This window comes from Xiphophorus couchianus, chromosome 16 (assembly GCF_001444195.1).
Source record: "Xiphophorus couchianus chromosome 16, X_couchianus-1.0, whole genome shotgun sequence".
Taxonomy (NCBI): domain Eukaryota; kingdom Metazoa; phylum Chordata; class Actinopteri; order Cyprinodontiformes; family Poeciliidae; genus Xiphophorus; species Xiphophorus couchianus.
In genome coordinates this window covers 9,603,479-9,625,150 of record NC_040243.1, presented here as the reverse complement: position 1 = coordinate 9,625,150, position 21,672 = coordinate 9,603,479, and the positions used below count along the sequence as shown (strand labels likewise).

General features: G+C 38.8%; 2 protein-coding genes across 4 annotated transcripts in view; one reads left to right on the top strand and one right to left on the bottom strand.

Moving 5' to 3' along the window:
* The window catches only part of pbx4 (pre-B-cell leukemia transcription factor 4), a 29,791-nt gene extending 13,896 nt beyond the window's left edge, over positions 1–15,895 (top strand). For 2 of the 3 annotated variants that reach the window (XM_028043191.1, XM_028043192.1), the window contains 6 exons: positions 6,941–7,185; positions 7,730–7,920; positions 8,022–8,157; positions 8,680–8,836; positions 12,038–12,124; positions 12,877–15,895. In XM_028043191.1, coding sequence (XP_027898992.1) covers positions 6,941–7,185; positions 7,730–7,920; positions 8,022–8,157; positions 8,680–8,836; positions 12,038–12,081 — 773 coding nt within the window. In that variant the 3' untranslated portion in view covers positions 12,082–12,124; positions 12,877–15,895. Of the gene's footprint in view, positions 1–6,940; positions 7,186–7,729; positions 7,921–8,021; positions 8,158–8,679; positions 8,837–10,187; positions 10,292–12,037; positions 12,125–12,876 lie in introns of all 3 variants that reach the window. The other variant, XM_028043193.1, reaches the window with a different exon arrangement.
* Positions 15,273–21,604, bottom strand: lpar2a (lysophosphatidic acid receptor 2a). Its single transcript, XM_028043194.1, has 4 exons — positions 21,324–21,604; positions 17,247–17,996; positions 16,594–16,856; positions 15,273–16,259 (listed from the first exon to the last, which is right to left on the bottom strand). Exons 2-4 carry the CDS (start codon positions 17,992–17,994, stop codon positions 16,167–16,169), a joined length of 1,104 nt encoding a protein of 367 aa, XP_027898995.1. The 5' UTR covers positions 17,995–17,996; positions 21,324–21,604; the 3' UTR covers positions 15,273–16,166.
* Positions 21,605–21,672: the final 68 nt, after the last annotated feature.

Sequence of the window (21,672 nt, the reverse complement as noted above, 5' to 3'; positions counted from 1 at the left end):
TTGGAATAGAGCCATAAAATTTTATGAGTTGTTAAGAACCTGAGGGAGGTATTTCATTATATTTTATGAGGAAAAATGTTAAATCTATTTTAAGCTAAAATGTTTATAGAATAAAAATAGTTGCCCTAAGTAGAACCATATTAACTATCTCTAGGGTTTTTAAGTTAAATGTGCTTTCTGTTGTTGCTCAATTAACACTTCCCTCTTAAATACATCCTTGGGATTAGTATGACTCTTCTTTTATTATTTAAAAATCCAATGAATTTGTGTGTATTGTGACATCCCGCCATTCATTTTTCCCCTACTGCTCTTAAGAAGAGGATGAAAGAAGACAATGTGTTAAAGGGGGTGCAGGAGTGATACAGAGATTGATGAGGCAGTAAGAGCAAGAGTAATTACTTGGTGTCCATTCCCCAAGCCAGATTGGCAGACGGCTAATATCACACAGACCCCTGGCCCTGACAGACACCCCCACACGCACAGACACACACCCCGACTCAAACTGGGGATCAAGAGCACCCCAGACCTAATGGCGTGTGGGCCAGTTGATTTCCCCATGTGGCATTATTCCTGAAGGAACCAGACTTTTCTGTATCAAGATGTTTCACCAACAATATTGATTGGGTTGTCTGTTAACTCTGCATTTGAATCGAGATTTCGAAATGAATAAACGTATTGGGACACAATCACTTCAGGACTTTTTGTTGTGGGATTGAATTTAGATACTGGACAGCAGTTTTCATTGTATTTATTTATCCTATTGTTTTATGGTGAAAAATAAGATGCATTAATAAAAGGAAAAAACAAACAGGTACAGTAAAATTACAGGCTGCAGCATTTTGCTCTAATTGGGCTATTCAGCTGAAAACATCACAGATTGGCACATGTTCAGTTTATACAAGTAAAAACACTATTTGTTTGTCACAAATGTAACTTATTCCCTTTCTGATATGTCTGTGCTATTCAAACCACTTCTATGTGCTGTTCTTAAAGGAAGTCAGCATATCACTAATTAAAGATATGTAAATTACGTCTCAGCTGGATTGTGCTAGTTTGGTGGTAGTGGGATGGGAGAGTCTCTGAGCCCAGCTCCTAATCCTGACTAATTAAGGATTAATTACAATTGATGGGTGTCTTCCACCCCTTAGCTGTTATGCACATAGCTGTCCCAGACAATATGTTTGTCTATTTCACACCATGTCATTAATGTTAGGAAGAAATAGAAACATCAGGCTGGCAGAGGGAGGGGTGTAAACACAAACACTAAGACGCTATACATTGTATGTAGTAAATCAGCGTGGCTGTATGGTTGGTTGATGCCATTTGTGCAGATTCATGTTATATATATAGGTCACTTTTAAGTCTTGGTTACAGATGCTTTTTGGGGAGCTGTGTCACTTTGTTTTCAATCTTTTGATGCTTTAAGCAGATCTGTCTGTGTTTGTTACACAAATCCAGAGGTTATGCCAGTCAAAACCTCAGGTTTTTTGCTCAGTGATTCATGCTAATAGCAAATTGGTCTTATTCAGAACCGAGGTGGTACATTTGAACTGAGCAGACTAACCATGTCGCCCCAGTTCTCTCTGGCACCATCTGACTGTGTCATAATGCTTGTTCACTTGTTATAAATGGGCACCGCTCCTCTGATCTATGGCTTAATTGCCACCAAATTTGCATAACAGTGCAAATTAACGACCTCTCAAATGAGCGTTCATTTTTCACAAAGTCTTTAGGAGCTCCTTAAGAGTCTGTGCTAATGAGCACAGGAGGCAGCTGGCCTGATGAGAGTTGACTGGGGGAAGATCCTTGCAGTGCTGTAACAAGCCTCCTGCTTAGGTGCTCTTCATCATCCTCCTCATCCTCCTGTGACATTTTCAATTCTTTCTTCTTGTCTTTTGCTTTGCTCTCTGTCTTGAAATGTACTTCGCTGATAACGTCATGTCAGTAGTCCACAACAGGACTCAAAATTTACTTTTTGTTTCAGTACTGCTTTTGATGACAATAATTATTTTTACACGATATTACTCATTGTTTTATCTTCAAACATTACCTAATTGATCATGAATTTCTATTATTAAGTAGCAAAATCCTTAACATTTTAGTTGTACAGACATCTGTAGTTAAGTCTGTATGACTAATTACAATTTTCTCGTGTTGAGGAAATTTGAACCATTTGAATCTGTCGTCTTCCTTGCAATAACCTGAAGTTTTATATTGTGTTTAATTGAAACTAACACAGTACTGTTCTTGTTGATGTCCTATTAACATAATTAGTAGTTTTTACTGCTTGTGAAATTCAGTATTTTCTTTATTTTTAAATGTCTAGTTTTTGTTATGAATTACAAAGAAGTATATTAAGTGTTAAGGGAAAATATTTAACTGTAGTCAGGAAGATGTAATGGTTCCTAAAAAAATGCAACTGGAATGTTTGTTGGCTTATTTCAGGGTATTTAAATGAATTAATATGTTTTCTCTTTGTATTTGTTGGTGTTATAATTTATGCCTAAGTGCCCCCTGTCCATTTTGGTTAATTAATGGCTGACTAATGATGTGCTGGATTGAAGTGTTGTGTTTGCCTAAGGTGTGACTTTGCCCATTTACACTTTAGTCAGACCACACTGTGTTTACTCTCAATCTGTACCTCCATCTCTCTTTCTCTCTCTGTTTCTGTGTGTGTGTTTGTGTGTGTGCATGTGTGTGTGTCTCAGAGTGGGGGGCTGTGTGCAACAGGACTCTGGTGAACTACCCAAACAGATGCTGATTAGTGTGAGCTGCTTAAAGTAGGAATGAGCATATGGATTGGGCTCATTAAGTTGACAGTACTTTACAAAAATACTGCCTTTCAGGAAAAAAAGGGTACATCTTTGTGCTGTTGAGTTTTAGCTCAACATTTTATTTGGAATAATTTTTACCTACCAACACTTTTTTTTCCATCTAATTATGTTTTAATTTGTTTGCTTACATGTCATTTTTACTTCCTGTATAAAGTAGAATTGATCTAAGATTTACCAAACTTCGAATCTAAGAGAATTGAATAGGAGGTTTAAATGTCTGAACAAACAACAAGATGACTGAAAGTTTGCCTCTTTTAGCAAAACAAAATGAGCCAACTTGGAGCTGCTTCTGGCTATGCATGAATCTCAAGTGGAAATGGAAATATTCCACACAGCTGTGAGCTTTCAGAGATTAAGCCTAACATGCAAGCCAACAGGAGTTGCTTGTTGGCATTAATGCTATTAGTACACATACAATTTGAGCTTAAAGACGCATATTGTTCCTTTCAAAACAATAAAAGTGGATGAACCTAGCCTAGTGATCCTACTGTATGCTTCAAACGTAAGATTTTGGAGCCTTGTAGTTGTCTGGTCGCACAAACCGTACGCCATCATTACGTCATTCCTCCACGCTGTGACTACCCCCTCGGTGAGTCGGGTGGGTAGACTTCAACCCCCCTCTTTGCATCGCTTCTTTCACAAAACACATGGAAATAAATGGTGCCTTAATCAGCATTAAAGTATTTTATGGAAGGGGCTGTTGCCCTAGACCACTAGTTGAAGATTAAATGCACTCTTTCTGTATATTATTTAATTATGACTCCGAAGTTCTCACATTTTTTTACATGCATACAAAAAATGCGAAAGTATTTTTTGTATGCCTTTGCATTCATTGATGCAATATTAAGTGTTTATGTTATGCTTGAGTATTTTTTGGAAACTAGAAATTTAAACCAACCTTGGAGATTTTCTCTTAAAGTCTGAAACGAGTTGGAAAAGTTGAGGATGTATTTTTGTGAAACGCTGTACTTATTCCAAAAGTTAAATGTACCTGTATGTGGAAATTTAAGACTTGTATCTGGAGTTTTGTTAGATAAATTTGTGCAGCATATTTATATTTTTCAAAGCAAAAGCATTTCTATTTTAAGTTGTCCTCATATCTGGATTGTTTGCTGCGCCTGGGACAACCTGAGGTATTCACAATGTTTTCTTTCTCTCTGGCTCTTCTGCTCTCTGGCGCATCTGTACTCCAGATTCAGTGTAGTTCTGTTGCCCCTCTTTCTCAGTCCCTTTCTTCCTTGCACACATATCTTCTTCTGTGACTCCTTTTTTCAATTCTCCTTGGTTCTCCTTCTACCCTCTCTCTCTCTCTCTCCTTACCTTTCCCCCCCCCCTCTCTTTTTTTTTCTTCTCTCTCTCTCCCGATCCCTTGCTCTCTCCCAGTGAAAGGCTGAGAATACCCAAGGGAGCTGATGCAATTAAAATGCTAATCCTGTCTGTCTACAGAGAGAGGGAAAGGGGGGGCTGACAGCATGAGGGATTGCGGCTCACATGGAGAACTCGACTGAAATGGAGAACAGGGGGTGGGGATGGGGGGGCACAGGGGGAGAGTGTGTGTGTGTGTGTGTGCATGTGTCGTAAGGGTGCGTTGAAAGGGAGAGGGGGGAGGGGATGTGTGTTGGGGGAGACAGAGTGAAAAAGGGGATGCTAGCGAGGGAAAAGACAGACAAGGATAAAGCTTGTGCTCTGAGCTGAGCAATGATATACTGACGGCGTTTAAGCCTTATCTATGCCTATGTAAGGAAAGCATTGGAGTTAATGTACAGCACTACACTGTTGGCTGAGTTGTTCACCTTTACCTGCATCACTTTTTATTTTGTCTTTTGTATCTGCACAGCACAATGTTTCTACTTTGGCTGTGCAGAAATGAGAATGATTATGTATGCAGAGAGAGCCCAGCTGGATACCCTGAATATTTCATAGTATGTGTTGCTCGCTTAGTCTTCCAATGCCACACCGCCCAGCTAGACTTGTAACATATGCATAATGGTGATTTCTAAAAGCTATAAATGTTGGCTGTGAGCCTGTCTTATTGTCTTAAAAAAAATATTAGTGTTTAGCAGTTGCAGCTCCTTTTTGAGTTTTTTAGGATTCCTAATGGAGACCTACATAATTTATGTGGAAAAAAAGTAACTGGCCATAATTAAACGACTGCACCAAAGTATGCAGTTCTGTTATTTTCAGCTTTCAGAAACTGTTAATTTTGCTTTTTGGTGACTTTTATTGTAATCTTTTTTCCATATGTGATACAGTCCTTTCTTTAACATTATCTTTAACTCATCTCAACAGCTGCTGTAATATCACTAGGCCACTAGATTGTGCATGAGTGCAATTCTGGGTAATCACAGCTTAATTGGAGTAATTAGGGGAATGTTGGGGCATTAGGCTACAGCTGGGGGCCATAATGAGTCACAGTAAAAAAGGAGGGGGGGGTGTTAGGTGAGACGCTCCAAAAGCAGCAGTTGCCCTCTTGTCGGTAGGTCATTGTACGTCTCACTGGGCAGCAAAAGTGAGAAATAAAACTTTGATTTAAAAGCCCACAAATCTTCACCACCATAGTCATTTTCCTTGAAGCTTCAGTCAGAAGACTCACAAAAAAAGTTTTGGTAAACAAGTTAATTTGATAATTGTCGGCTCATTTTTAAGAAGTTGTTGGCTGTCTGACTAAAAAGTGAAGAGATCGTTTGTGCTTTTAAAAGGGGGGGAAGAGAGTGAAAAGGAGGGAAAGAGATGGGCGAATCAGGGTCATTAGTTCAGGCAACTGGGTCTGCTGCATTCCTAAGCCCTGAGATGGGGGAGCAACACAGCAGGAATGTGCCTTTGGTGGAGAAGAGGCATAAGGGAAGGGAGAGAAAAAGGCAAGCAGAAACAATAAGAAAAGTTAGTGAAGAAGCAAAGGTGGGCCTGGTAATGCTGTGGAAAAACTTGGCGAAGAAAATTAAAATTGTCTTCAGATTTCTTTGTTACACCAGTGAGTAGCCCTTGATTGTTTCACACATAAAATCACAATTTTATTGTAAATAATATATATTTTTTAAATTAACTAAGTGAACAGAGAAGCACATAAATTTGGAACGAAAAACTTATTTGACGTAAAAGTGAAGCTTGAAAAAGTTCTAAAAAATGTTCCACTTTGGCAAAAATCATTTAATTACCTAACACCACATAGGCTTTGCAGGGATTATTTATCCCCGTTATTTAAAAGTAACTGCTATTACTTTCATAATAAGCATCTGAATCTATTGTCCACTTAAAATAATCTACACCTGTGAATACAGGTTGAGCCAATATTTACATTGTAATGCAAATGAATTCATCTTAACTTAAGCAACATTATCCATTAGTAATTATAATTGTTCAGTATTTCTTATTAATGTTTCTGCATGACAGTCTCGCATACAAAAAACTTTTACTTTAATGAGATTTAAACCTACAATAAAGAACTGCATATCATTTATCACATGTTGTAATTTTCTACAAGTTTCTAACTCTCGTTACTAAAGTGAAGACACTGAATTGTTCAAGAAGCTTCCACGCTTACTTTCTGAAGTTGAATGATTGAAACGCAATGAGGGCAAGAGGAAATTTAGTTAAGTGTTAAAAGCTGCAGGCCCTGAGAAAAGATTATTGTCTGAAGTTAAAACTTTGGTAACAGAGTGGTGTCTATAAGGGCAAGTGTGTATGTGTCTGGAAATGTATGTGTGAACGAGAGAGAGATGAGAGCAAGGCTGTAGGCTGACAGAGGTCCTGGTATAATACAGTGGTGGAGAGCAGCGACTGATAACTATACTTATGGCCACTGGGGCTCATAGTGACAGCACATGCACTTCTATTACTGGCCTCATGCCTCATGCCCTTATCTCTGGCAGGCTGCCATCGAGAGACCACACTGCCCTCTGCTGTTTGTTTAGAGCAACTCCGTGCTTTAAAGAAAATTCACCCTTTTTCCGACCAGCCCGATAAACATTCCTGAGTTTTTACAGAGCAGCTCTTCATTTTTTAAATAATAAAGCTTCGTCACATCCAGTTGTCTGTTTTATAATGACTCTTAGTTGTAGTTGTTGAGTCTACTTGTCCGACTTTCATGCGTTTTCTTTTCTCTCTAGTTCTGAGTATACGAGGTGTACAGGAAGAAGACCCCCCAGACCCCCAAATCATGCGGTTGGACAACATGTTGCTTGCAGAGGGCGTGTCAGGACCAGAGAAAGGCGGGGGATCGGCTGCAGCCGCTGCAGCTGCAGCCGCAGCAGGGGGCTCACCCACCGACAGCAGCATTGAACACTCTGACTACAGAGCCAAACTTGCCCAGATCCGTCAGATATATCATTCTGAGCTGGAGAAATATGAACAGGTTTGTTCTGAGCGGACTGAAACCTTTGAACTTGAACTAAGCCTCCCTTTTGTTCATTTTATTTGGCTTTACAAAAGTAATGCACAAATAGAAAAACAGATATAAAATGAGAACTGAAGCAATTCCTCAATACCCTTTTGTTTATTTTAGCATTTAGACAGTTACTGCAGTCTAAAATGTCTGACACTATTGTTAGGGAGGCTCTAATCAATGAATCAATCAATCAATCAGTCCAATATTAGACTTGGCCAGTGTTTTATGATTGGCTCTAGTCAATAACTGGCAGCTCACATTGCTAAAAAATATCAGATTTTGTGTACTTTGAAGTTTTAAAAGAAATCAGATAAAGTTTAGGGATTAGTGTTATTGAGATTATTTCTTGGCTAAAACAGCAGATACTGTTTTATCCCTATTAATACTTTTTCATATGAAGTTAATCTGATCAGTACAGAACTCATCCTAATCTGTACCTTTCAGTAACACAAGTACTTCATCCCACCTTTTAACAATAGCACTTAACTCCTTTCTGTCTGTTTTTCCCCAGGCCTGCAGTGAATTCACCAACCATGTAATGAACCTGCTGAGGGAGCAGTCTCGCACACGGCCCATCTCTCCCAAGGAGATTGAACGCATGGTGGCCATAATCCACCGTAAATTTAGCTCCATCCAGATGCAGCTCAAACAGAGCACCTGCGAGGCAGTCATGATTTTGCGCTCACGCTTCCTTGACGCCAGGTCTGTCTTTGTGTTTTGATTGTATTACACCCCCACCGGTATGTTTGATATGTACTTCAAATGCTCAACCTGTTGTTCATGATTTCTTTTGTGTGTGTCAGACGTAAGAGGCGCAACTTCAACAAGCAAGCCACAGAAGTACTGAACGAGTATTTCTACTCCCACTTGTCTAACCCCTACCCCAGCGAGGAAGCAAAGGAGGAACTGGCCAAAAAGTGTGGGATCACTGTGTCTCAGGTGAACAGCTTACACAGCTGATATCCAGAATAGTTGCTGGTAAAGCAAATTGAAGGTCACCATCTGGTAAATCCCGACAGCTTTGAAATATTTTATTTTCCGGTAAAAAGAAATTTTATTTACAAGCTAACAGGTTTGTTGCCATTTTTAGCTAAAACTAGGGATGCGCCACACAAAATACAGACTTTATGGATTTTAAAAAGACCTGGAGTACACACTAACACTTTGGGGATCACACACTTAACATCTGTGTACACTGAGGGTTAGCAGGCTACATGATTTGTCAAAACAAATTAACCCAATTGAGTATGGAACGGCTCCCCTCACATACAGAGTCTCATCTTTACCTCTTACTCATCAGACAGTTTTCTGCCAACAATTTACACCGACTGTCCTCAATTAGAGCAGACTGGTGCAAACTGGGTAGAATCTTGGCTGCCTACCTTTAGCTTTAGGGGTGATTCTGCAGCTAAACAAATGTTTATTCACTGCTTTATAATATGAAATCCATGTGTTCTTCAGGTCTCTAATTGGTTTGGCAACAAGAGAATACGCTACAAGAAGAACATCGGTAAGTTCCAGGAAGAAGCTAATCTGTACGCGGTTAAAACGGCGGTGGATGCTGCGAATGTGTCAGCGCAAGCCAGTCAGGCTAACTCTCCAGCAACACCCAACTCAGGTATTAGCTCAATCCCACCTCATTTTATAGTTTTGCTTAAATAGTTTGTCCAAAGAGTAAAACATATGTTCATAGCTCAGCTGTTTTCAAGTCAAGTAAGCTTCCTGTTCCTGGTTTTTATTGGTGAAGATTTTTTGTTTCTGCACCTTTGCTGCTTTTTTTGGTTTCTGGGCTACACCCGGATCTTTTTCTGGCATTTTCTGTTTTTATAAGCCTTCGTATTACAAAACGATGGACGTTTGGGGAATTTCTTTTGTATTATCTCACAGAAAGTATTGATGCATTTACTAGTCAAGTCATGCAGCATCTTGAATACTGAAAGTCTTTCTGTAACAAAGCTAAGGCTTTTTAAGACTTGTCTTTTATCTCATTTGTGAGATATCTGAAGTTGTATATCTTTTCTTGTCATGAATTGTCCTTCTAGATCTTTACAGGGATTTTGGTGACTTACTGTTTTGATTTTTGATATTCCACAGACATCCTGTGTTCTGTTTTAATGTTTCTATCACCAACTACACTCAAAGGAGAAACATGAACGTTTCCATGGGTGACTAAAATAGTTATTACAGTCAGGCATGCAGTTAGTTTGCACTGTGAGCCACAGTTGTTTCCTCAGAGATCTTCTTGTTGTTGAAATTGAACTAGTGAAATCTGAATGCAGCACAAGTAGAAATGACAGTAATTGTGTGAAATTTCATCCCACATTTTTTTTTCTTTGCGGGAGAAGCCATGTTTTTGTGATAGAGTGGCTATCACATTGATTTTGTTTCCGTTTTGAACCACTTTGTAACTAATTTGGCCAACTATAACACAGATTATTGAAACACGTAAATATGTAGTTTTGTGCTTGTGGTCATTTGCAAACTGTAACTTGCATTTTTGTGTTGCTTCTGGAGTAATGACCTCTTCCTCTTTTATTGACCTTTCAGAAGATGGAAGTCTCATTTTAGTACAGATAAGGACAATTTCTTAACTTTTTTTTTTCTCGTTTTTTTGTTCTGTTAATACACACACACACATAGAACAAAAACACTTTTCTTCTCTGGAACACAGAACCTTTCCCACCAGTATAAAGAGAGGGCTGATTAAAGTCACGTTAATGTTAATTAATTAAAACTTCTGAACTACTAATGTAAAGAAAGTAAAGAGAATAAATATAAAAATTCAATTTTTGTAACATTTAGAAAATATAAATAGTCCTAACTGACCTAAAACAGGAAACATTTAGTTAGATTTAAAGTTTTTAGTACAATGTGTTAAATGATCTGGTTTCAACTGTATATGGATGTACAGAGAAGGTCAACCTAACTAAATACATTAAAAAAAAAACATGCACACATGCTTTCTTAAGGGTCACCAGGGTCAAACAGCTTTTCTCATGCAGGTGATACCTACCTTGGCCAACGTTCCCTCAATGGTGAGGGTCTCAACTTTACCCCCTCTCTACAGCTGCAGGTATGCAAAGAGGACAGCTGCAGAGTTGATGGAGTTGATCCCCATGGTGTAAACCATCCGCACTGTATATTTTCCCTTAGCCTAACTCCTTCTGACCCCTCGTCGGATCCCGTCCTGACTGAACCTTTGATATTACCACTAGATCCTGCCCCACACAGTGCAAACTGACCATTCTTTCTTTAGAGAGAATTGGGATACTGAAAGTATTGGATTTTCTATCTTGCGTACACATGTCAAAACCCATTAAAGGGTATATCAGAGCTCTTAATCAAGGCTGTTCAACTCAGAGCATGCAGCTAAAACAAACCCATGTATAAAAGTTGACATTCAAACCAATAATCTCTTTGATTAATGGTCAGTTTCTTTGCCTCTTGGCAATCCTGTTCTTCCAACAGCATCACAGCTTCCTGTCTATGCCAGTTCTTGTTTTTCCATGCATATCCAAACATTTTGTATTACCCCTTTATCCATGTAGTTAGTTTTATTTGTGTTCAGTGGTTATTTGTTGAAAGTGGTGTTTTGCCGTTTGTTCAAAATCCACAGATTTCTGTTGTAATGCTTTAAACGGGGCTTGCAAATCAAAAACGTATGTTTTGGTTTCACTTTCTCTTACTGGCATGGCTGATTTCTTAGGCAATGTTTAAGCTTAAACTGGGTGGGACCGCTACAGCAAGGCAGTTAAAGTGTAATTATGCCCCAGCCCTACCCCTTTGAAAGCATAGCCTGAGAAATTTTGAAAAGAATTTCCAGCTGGGTGGAGCCAAGAGACGCTGAGGAGAGTCGCTAAGTGTTGGGGATGATAGGAGCTGAACTGGTCTGTAGTCAGAACAAAAGATGCACTTTTACCAACTTATTAACTTTGTCGCTACATTTATACTTCAGGACTGCTCTGTCCTGAAGTATGCCGATAGTCAGAGCAGAGGAGACCCACTCGGATCCACATTGCAAATAAATCACTCATTTGTAAAGCTGACCATCGCCGTTGACCACACTTGCTATTCCAACTCCTGATTCGCCAGGAGTCAGGGTGAATGTGTGTGTGTCCGGGTGAGATGCTTTTATGCCCCAATGAGGCGAGTGATGAAAAGTTGTACTATTTTAAACAAATAGGAGAATTCAACTGTGTAGGCACCGTTTGACAAAAGGGGCCATCACAAATAATGTGGAACTAAAATTGATACAGTGTCAAACTTCACACAGAAACATTAAGATGCAACCCTGAATAACCTACACAAACAAAAAAAAAAGTTGATTTGGAGGTTAGTTACACTTGAAGACTCTTTCAGATCACTTCACAAAAACAATCTCAACCATTATCTTAGAAGCTATCTACACTGCTTTATGTGAATTCAAATAGTTCTCAGAATAGACGAGCGCTGGAGGATAATTTTGTGTCTGTTCTTTTTGCAACTTCCTGTTGCTAAGCCACATCAGCTCAACCTCGTTTCACACTTCTGCCTGGCCCTTTCTGCTTACTGTGGTTAGGCATCTGTGTTTTCCACCCAAAGACAATCGAGTGGCTTTTTTGGTTGGTCAACTTAAACTACCCTGTTCCATATTGAGACCTTTCAGCTGACAGAACATTTGTAGATTGATAGTGACCTAAAAGGGGCTTGAGTAATGCACACTACTTCTCTTGCATTATGTAGAAGTTTGTGGATACCAGCTGCACTTTGTTGACCTGTTAATGACAAATTTTCTTCTGTCTTTGAAAAATATTCATATTTAAATGTTGTCTTCTCACAGGTGGATACCCTGCACCGTGCTACACACCTGACGGGCGGCTATGAGGAGTTGTCAAGCAGTGGCCTCTTCACCCCTCATCGCCTGGATGTAAGTAGCTTCAAGTCTGCATTGTAACAGTTTCTATAGCCGAGTTAGCAACCACTGCTGTATTTTCATGTTATCAGAAATTTAAGGATGGAAAAATTACATCCATCCAGTCGGATATCTTCATAATGTTGGTTCAGTAGCTTGCTTTTCTGCTATTCATTGAAGCTTTTTAACATATGAAATTCAGTTTAAAAAATGCATATTATAAAATATGGCACCAACTTTCAATATATTATATATATACTGATTACATTTCGTTGCTGTTTTAAATATTATGATATCCAGAAAGTAAGCAATTAGCAACTTGCAGTCATCCACTTGTCTTAATTTTTATACGTCTTAAGATGTGGGCAACATTTCAAGGTGTTACAGTAGATATGATTGTCTTAAATTTGTCCATTCGTTGCATCATCCTGCAACATTTGCTGTTTTCTTTGTGGCTGTAGTGGAAGAATTTAGATGCTAATGTGAGGTAACAAAACTACAAACCCCATGATCCTGTGTAGCAAAAAAAAAGCATTCATCAGGTTACTTTTCACAATTTATTTGGGTCATAAGTTGGGACCCAACTTAACTTAAATGCAAACTTCCTGACTCTTGCAGAAATATTTCAATTGCATGTGAATTGTGCTCAGTTATTTGACCAGGATTTTCCTCAGCAAGGACACCGGTAGCATATTTGAACCAATTAAGGTAAGAAATTGGTCATCAGTCTTCATCTCTGTGCCGCTTCCCTCCTTGTCTGACTGCAGGCTAACAGCTGGCAGGACACCACCAACCCGCCCTCGGTTACCTCCCCTCCTGGTCCACCTGGCAGCGTCCACTCTGACACTTCCAACTGATCTGGTGGCTTTACCTGCCTTCTCTTTATTCCCACTGTGGTCTGCTGTTAAAATCATCTTGTGTTCCTATTTTTCTTCTTTTTTTTTTTTTGTTTCATTTCTCCCCTGTGAACAGGCCACATGAAGTTGTATACACATTTCATTCACACTTGCTGTTCTGGACCACAGGACAGCTGTACAGTAGCTGGGAGGAAATTCTCCTTTCACCTTCATTCCAGTTCTCCGCTCTTTAAAAGTTAAAAAGGGGAATGGAGCTCAGAGACATAATGAAAAACATCCTTATTGTCAAGGACTTTGAAAAAAACAAAACAAAAAAAACACATCCAGCTGTGTAGATGATCATGATGTCTGTACATTATGTGTATATGCACGTTAACTTTACACAGTACTCCCACGGCTTGTTCATGTGCTGTTTGACCTTTACACTCAACTCTTTGCTTTGGGAAACTGTGTGTAATTGCCCGTATCTGCTGAAGCCTTGGCATCTGACAGCCAAACTGTGGTTACGGACCACCAGGGAGCTCTGCTCACCTTGCTTGTACCAAAGTGCTGCCCCAGTGTTCCTCTGAGATTACCCTCTGCCTACTCAACACAAGACACTGTTGCATCAATGTATCCTTCCGTTAGGATTTTAAGGTGAGCAACTGATGTTTGCACAGAGGTGCACGCAACTGTCCCCAAAACATACAGCTCACAACTTGTCAGCTGTTCTCATTATGAGCTGACATAAGCGATGTGTCAAGCACAGATGTTAGCATCCTTGCTATGGGTTTCTACCTTTCTAGGAAGGTGAGGGGATCCCTGCTCCGAACCAGGCAGGACAAGAGATGGTAGGGCTGGTGTGAAGAGAATAGGAGAACATCTTTGGTTGAGCATATGTAACCAATAGCTCTTTCCACTGCTAACCCATAGAGGGTGTTGGTAGATGGCTTGTAGACTTTACTTCTTTCTTTCTGTCCACTAGTTTATTTGATTGTAGACTATCATCTAATGCTGTTTCACCAAGAATGCACCAGCCACCACCAAAAATTAGCTCAATACGACATCTTTATGACAAACGAAGGGTGGAAAGATTGCGAGGCATCGATGTATTACTGGAACAAATGTGACATGAACTTAGAAATGTGACTGTCTTCCATGCATGTAGGACTTCTAGGTGTTATACTGTTTTTCATTTACGTTTTTAGCTTAATTTGTATTAACGAGAGAAAAAAATGAATAAATAAAAAGGTAAAACTATTACAGTCAGACCAAAACCAAAAAAAAAGTGCATCACATGTCGATGTGTCTGTGTGGACGTGTAAAAGGTTCCTGGGATATCTTAGTCAAACTGGCTGGTGCTCCTTCGAACTTTGTAAGCATTATGTAGACTGGGCGCTTCCACCAGCTAACGACACGCAAGGTGGGGTTCAACTTAGATTTTTTTTCCCCATCTTGAAACTTAAGCTTGTGAGCCTGAGGCAACATGTTAACAACCTGATGTTGTACCAAAACCAAATATACAAAGTTCAGCAATGTAATAATGCTACTTTTTTTAAAACATTGGTGCGCAGTCGCCTTTTACATTTGAGGAGGGAATTCTGTTTGTACCTGTGTCTCTTTGTGGTGTTGTCATGCCTCAAGTTGGTTTATTTTTGTTTTGTTTTAAATGGGGCTTCATAAATGATGGGTGGAGTTAACACTCATCACACCTGTGATTTGATTTTGAGCATAAAAGAAATGCTCTGCCCTTTCTTTATCCTTTAATACCGTCTGGTAAAAAAACCCCCATCTTTTTATGTTCCACGGCCAATTGGGCAAGGGCTTCTCTCTCTCCTCTGTTACCAAAAAAGAGGCAGCACTGGGTGTAGTAAAACTCTTAATTTGTGTGTAGGACAAACCTGCCACATTTTGGCAATTTCCATTCGTTAAAGCTGTTTTATACATTAAAGATTACGTGAATAACAAGGCGTTTTGATAGTAAGGTAAAGCCTTATTAAGATTTGTCATTAAAGAGTTTGTTTGAACCATGTTACAAAACAGAAGCTGAGCTTGAAAGCCAGTCACACGTTATCTCTCACATTTCATTTCCTGTTTTGTCTCACGCAGCATCTTGTTATTGCTGCGTCTTGAGTAATGGCGTCGTCACACCAAATTATCATGCCGCCCCTTTTTTTCTACTTGTTGTAATGGATGTCACTGTACAGTTTGTGTAATGTTTCAGTACATTTTCTTTTTCTTTTATAAAACTTTGTTTGGTTGAGATATCTACTGTTTCACAGGATTCACGCTAACTCTGTATTGGCTTTGAATATTATTTAGATCTTTTGTTACATAACCAAGTTGCAGTGTAGGATGAACAAATGTAATGTGGTGCTGTGGAACTATTTTTTTTATTTTTATTTTCCTATAACTATTTCATCCCCTTTTTAATTTCCACATTGGGTTTTACTTCTTGAATGCTTAAACTACAAGTTTCCCCTCGTTTGTTGCCTCGGTGAGTTGCCACTATTGCCATTCACCTCAATTTATTACAGCAGAAACATCAATGCCTAAATACTTGATGTCAATATATACACTTTGTGAGCTCATGCATTTCGCAGCGCCGTTGTAACTCATCAATAAAAATAATCTTATTGTAAACAAGTATTTTGATCATTCGACTGGTTTAGTTCCACAGCACCAAATGTCTTTGTAAACCTTCATTTGTTTGTTTTTATTAGTATATTTGTATCTCCCTCTTTCCCTTGTATTTACCCCTCTCTCTACCTCTGTCTTTCCATTTCTCTTGTATATAACCCCACTGTTTTCAGACTTGTGAGTCTGTATGAACTCCTTTTATACCTCAACTTTAGAATTGATCTAGAAAGAGTAAAACAAAACGGAAGAATATGACAAAATTGTAGTGTTCTTATTAGAAAATTAATAAAAAAAAAACAATTTAGTGTGATTATTTTTTTTTTCAGTATTTCATTTTAGGAGTGTTTCATTTTATAAGTTGTCACAAATGCTCTTGTGATAGTCAAATGTAATAAAAGGAGAGATTGCACCATCTTTTGATTTTTAGGTGAATTTGTTAGCTGCACAAAGACCAAAGACAAAAAAACTTTTCTCGAATGCTAACTGTAATTTTTTCTTCCTTTTAATTCATTCAAAAATGTAAATGTCAACACAAGATTTACAAATATATACACTAAGGTTACAATATGTCTGATTTTCTGTCATACCACAGAGTCTGTCCACTTGTCATCTTTACTGTCTCTGTCCGGATTCTTCCACAAGACCGGATCTTCTAACTTGTAGCTTAGAATTTTCTGTAGACAAGAAAAAAAAGTTTTTGTTTTACAATTTCAGGAAAAAGTCAGACAATTCTTACACAATTACTTAAAAAACCCCCAACAAGAGATGAATTATTAGATGGTATCCTTGTTCCAAGACATTGGTTTGACAAGATAACCGCTAACAAGTAAGAACAAGCAAGTTTATTCAGAAATCTGCTCTAAGACGTGAAACTGGAATGGCTTGCAGATGGGATGATAAGATGTCAGAGGAAAAACAAAAAACTGAAGAGCTGCCATCAAAGTGAAACATGTAACCTGAGGTGCTTTTAGTGTGTTTAGACTCTCTGGCTCCATTTTGATGAGTTACCTCCTTCAATGGAGAGTCAATTTCTGTTGACAGAGTCTCCCTCGGCTGACAGCCCTCACGTCGACAAAAACAGCAAAGGATCCACTTGAACGTTTTCCGCATCTCGGCGTCACGTAAGGAATAAATGATCGGATTGACCAGAGAGTTGCACTCCGCTATCGCCAAACAGTATTTCTCATATTTGTTGGCGTTGCTCTCTTTACCCTGCAGCCCGTCCAGGAGGAGAACGATGAGGCCAGGTGTCCAGCAGATCACAAAGGCACCTGCAGAGATGTGAATCATTTATAGGGACAGAAATGAGTAAACGACACATGCACATTTTTTCACTGATGCGGGATGATGCCTGACAAAGTATGGCACAACTGTGTAAGGTCACATTACACAGTTGCGTAACAGCAACCATGCAGAACATATTTACAGACAGGAAATTAGTCACCTGAGTAGTAGAAAGATAGATCATAAGATGGAAAAATTCTAATAAAGTTCCAACTTAAAATTCTCTAAAACACAAAGATAAGGGAAGACGGAGAAAAGAAAAAATCTGGTTTGCAGAGAAATGCAAGATAAGTAATCTTGACAAGTCTGTACTTTGTAAAATATTTGTTTGCTCTGTCATTCATTTACGTTCCTGAAAAATACATATTTGCTCTTACCCAGAACCATAGAAATGGTTTTCATCAGGTTGATGACTGTCTGCTGTCGTGCCTCGGAGGCGTGCTGAGAAGTGTGGCGACTCTGGCGTTTCACGTGAAAGAATATGTGAGAGTACATGCCCAGCATAATGAAAAAGGTGAGCAGGTTGAGAAGTGCCCAGAAAATCAAGAAGCGGCGGCTGTAGAGGGGAGCAACAGTGGAGCAGTCTGCGAGATCACATTCACAGTTCCAAAACAGCGATGGCACCAGACCCATGATGATCCCTACGGCCCAGATGGAGATGATGAGCAGCACCACGCGCCTCTTGGTCATGGTGCTGTGCAGCTGCATAGTGATGATGGTCTGGTGGCGTTCCACAGCCACAGCCAGGAGGTTGGCAACGGAGGCAGTCAGGCTGATGTCAATCAAAGCCCCACGGATGTACCACTGCTTCTTAGTGAGCTTCGCTGTCCAGGGTCCCGTGTTGAATATCAGGTTGGTATAGGCTAAACCTGCAAACAAGTCTGCTGCTGCCATGTTTCCCAGCAGGTAGTAAATAGGGAAGTGAAAGCGGCGGTTCATGTGGATGGCTGCCATCACTAACAGGTTGGCCAACACAACTATTAAGGATAAGGGCAAGCCTAGTCCTATGACCAGGTGGTCCCTTGTAGTCCAGTTCCCTCTGATAGTTTTATTCACCTGTTGGTAAAAGAAGGTGACGTTTTGGTTGCTGTAGCAGCTGTTCGACGTATTATTGTCAATGTCCATAACTGAAAAGAGAGAAAAAAAAAAAGGGGCAGAAAATGTTGAAGGGAGATCAACATGCAACTACTAAAATCTAAAACCTCTACAGGAATATACACATTGGAACTCAAAAATGGTTTAGCCTTTACTTGTTACTACTATTTTAAATCTGTGTGTTGTGAACCACACAACAGGTTCTGCATTTTCATTAAGGATACAAAAAAAACAAAATGGAGAAGCAGCTAGTAACAAAGATTCACGCTGCTTCCATAGGAGTTGGGAAAAAAAAAGTCACCCCATAACGAGTGTTGCTGTTCATTAATCTAAAAAGGACTAAACAATTTCCAAATAATTTTAACTCAAATTAACACAGGTTATTCACTACTGGAAAATATTTGAGTGCTGACCTTTTCTGAATGTGACCCAACAAATTTAGCCCAACATTAAAGAAAAAAAAAAAAAAAAGCAACAGCTGAGACTCTGCAGGGATTACATGGTATGTTAAATGCAATTAGAAAGAAACCGAACTTGTATGGCCTGTTTGAAAGTAGTGGAGAAGCATCATGTATTATTGTGACATGGCTCATTGCCCCCCCCCCCCCAAGACATTTCGCAAAGTTGTTTCAAAAAAAACCCACAAAACTTCTGAAGCAATGTCCTTTAGAGGAGCAAATGTTGGTCCCATTGCAGATATTTGGCAACAACCAAATACTACATCATCACAAACACCTGACAGAAAAAAACCCAGCTGTGGCCTCACAGAAACTGTCAAGCATTTCAGTGGAGGTATAAAGATTCAACCAAGCAGTCCAAGAACTCAATGAGTAAAAACTAAAGCGGCTAAGAGTAGTGGACCAACATTTCTGCACAAAAGCAATTAAGTTACAGGATGTCCTTATCATTTAAACTCAATGTTTCATTCTGGTTTTACTTCAAATAAATAAATATAGAACCTGTAATGTGTTGAAATATTTTCCAATTTGGTAAAAAATAACATTTTTTTTAAAAAAGTCTAGAACATCAGCTGCAGCTTTTAAAGCTCAATTTAATGTACATATAAGACTTACTTGCAGCAGATATTTTCCCAAAAATGTAGCAGCTGGTTTCCAAAGTTGAAGTTTAGAATTTTTTTTTTTTATTTGTTTTCTGGAGATTAAGCTAAAATTAAAAAAAAGGAATGTTCATAGGGCACAAACAAAGAAAAGTTCTTAAATAAAAATATAATGCATCACTGGGATGAGGTTTCAGTCCTAAGTTACAGGTATTATCTGCAACGCTAGTTAACTCCGAATATTAGAGGCCCGTCTCTGCTAGAGATACCGTTGTGTTCAAATTGTAGCCCTTTAGTTTCTACTCCTCTGATAGTTTGGTAGAAAATTTTATTTTTTCATGGTAAATAATGTACTTATGCAAGTATAAACCAACAGATCTAAGAGTTAGGACTTGGATTCTGCTGATCCTGTTTTTTTCCAATAATTATTGTAGAGGAGGAGTAAAACAAATAGCAAAATGAAATTTATTCTAGAACTGCACCACTCAGTGGCAACTCTGTTACAATAGTTCTGACTTTTTGTTGTTGCAGATCTTTGGTCAATATTTTTATTCATTGAGGCTTTGCAGATTGTGACAATTATTCCCCTCTTGTTTTGGATGTTGTGCAGCTGTAGCTGAAAAAAAAAATCTTTGCTCTTATTTTCATCACTTTTGCAGTTGTTACGATGCATAACTGGGGCAACAATTCATTGTTTTTATAAATGGGAGCAACTAATTCGCCCTCAATGCTCAAATAATGCCACAGATCCCAGAGGATTGCTTTAAAATTGAAACCAAAACCAGGAAAACACAGAAGAAAATGGAAAACTACCACTCAAACAAATAAAAGAACTGTAATATCGGAAAAGACTCGGCCAATGGTCTCCGCCAGGGTGACCAAAGAACATCTAGTACAGAGCAAACCCCTCCAAAAGAAACAAACAAAAAGCAAACGCTCACTGAGACACTCATTAAATAAAAGCTCAATTGTTGTCAGACAACCTCCAAATGCTGAATTCAAGCCACACCACACAGTGAAGCACGGCACGGCGCCTCAGGAGTCATGTTTTGGAGATGCTTCCCATACTGTAGTGTCAGGCAAATTTATTGCATATCAGGGATCACATAACTTTGAAAAATATGTGAGACATTTCACCTTGCACCAGAGAGGAAATCCATTTTAAATGGTTGTTTCAAAAACATAGTGACCCCAAGTACAAAAGTGACAGGCATGTTGGTCCAAGGCCAACAATGCTACTGATATAGAGGGATTACTCCAATACTCTACAATACGTTAGAAAGAAATAGTAGAGTGAAGTCAAAAAATGCAGAGAATTGTGGAAATCAGTCCTGGGCTAGAATACCCGCCTCAGACCCCAGAAGTTAGTCAACTCCGTGCAACACAGATTTGAAAAAGTTCTCAGAATCAAAAGTTTATGTAGGGAAAGTTTGAGTAAGCAAAGAAAAATCTAGACAGAGATGGGGTATTTGTTTTAGCCGTCTAATATGAATTTTAATATTCAACGTCTGCAGTGATAATACGTTCAGATTATTTTATTTATGTTTTGCTCTGTAATAGAGTACACATTATTCCCAATGTATTAGTATGTATTGGCATTAACAATGAGAACTTAGAGATTCACTTCTTTAAAACGCACTGCTGTTATTTAGAACACAGCTGTATTCTCAATCCCTCCAAAAATATACTTGTGGTTCCCGTAAAAGACCGGTCTGAATTGATCAGAAAAAAATCTATCTATATATATATATATATACATTTCCACCAGAAGGCCAAAATTCACTCGCCAATTGGTTTTAATTTTCAATGTTATCCATTTTGAAGCAAATCATTTTTTGTGTAGTCTCACTTTTAGATCCTCCTTTATTTGTCGACATTTACACTAATTTGGCATCAAGCCCTGATGGTTTCAGGACCTTATCCGTCTAATAAAATGTGACTGCTGCTCTGTTTCTTTGAGCAATAAAATATGTTTGTCGTGTTGATTTAGTTACATATCTAATCTATCAGATAACGACAGTACACGAGTTCGTGTGTGAATCACCTGCATTCCAGTCTTAGTTACGGCTAAAACGAGGCAAAGGAGATTTTCAGAGTTCAAAAATCATGTCAACTTTGGCCAAAAACTGCCTTGTTTTTCAATAATTAAATGTTTAAGTCTCATTGCAATATTTACCAACAAGTAAATTAATAGACTTTAATTTGTTATTCTTTCCCCAACTTTGTGAAATGATTTCACTTCCGATTAAGTGTGACATGCCACGGACACTTTCTTAAATTATCCAAAGGAACATAAACCTACCTTTCACTTTAGAGTCTCCTCCTTCCGGACATTTCCTTTATGAATCAGGTGACTCCACTTTACGCCAAAAGAAGGAGAAAGTCTTATTTTGTTAGCACTGACAGTACATGTGTCCTAGCACTTCTCCCGGTTACGCGTCTCTGAATCATTCTCACTCGAAACAGCTGAACCTGAACAACAGGTAAACGATGTTGCCTCCAAGTACCGCTTAAAAAAACGGACAAACAAAATGTCCTGCCTCACATACAGCTTCGGAACACATTGTTCACACAGTCTTGAGACTTCTATTCAATGTTTGCAGAAGTTTCCAAATTACTTTAATGGGAAAAACAACAACAACAACAAAAAA

What these genes read in the sequence shown, in the direction of transcription:
- lpar2a (XM_028043194.1), bottom strand. Translation starts at nt 17,994, where the DNA reads ATGGACATTGACAATAATACGTCGAACAGCTGCTACAGCAACCAAAAC. An exon ending in AACCATTTCTATGGTTCTGG is followed by an intron (nt 16,857 to 17,246) that starts GTAAGAGCAAAT and finishes ACATCTCTGCAG; the next exon opens with GTGCCTTTGTGATCTGCTGG. An exon ending in TTGACTCTCCATTGAAGGAG is followed by an intron (nt 16,260 to 16,593) that starts GTAACTCATCAA and finishes TCTTGTCTACAG; the next exon opens with AAAATTCTAAGCTACAAGTT.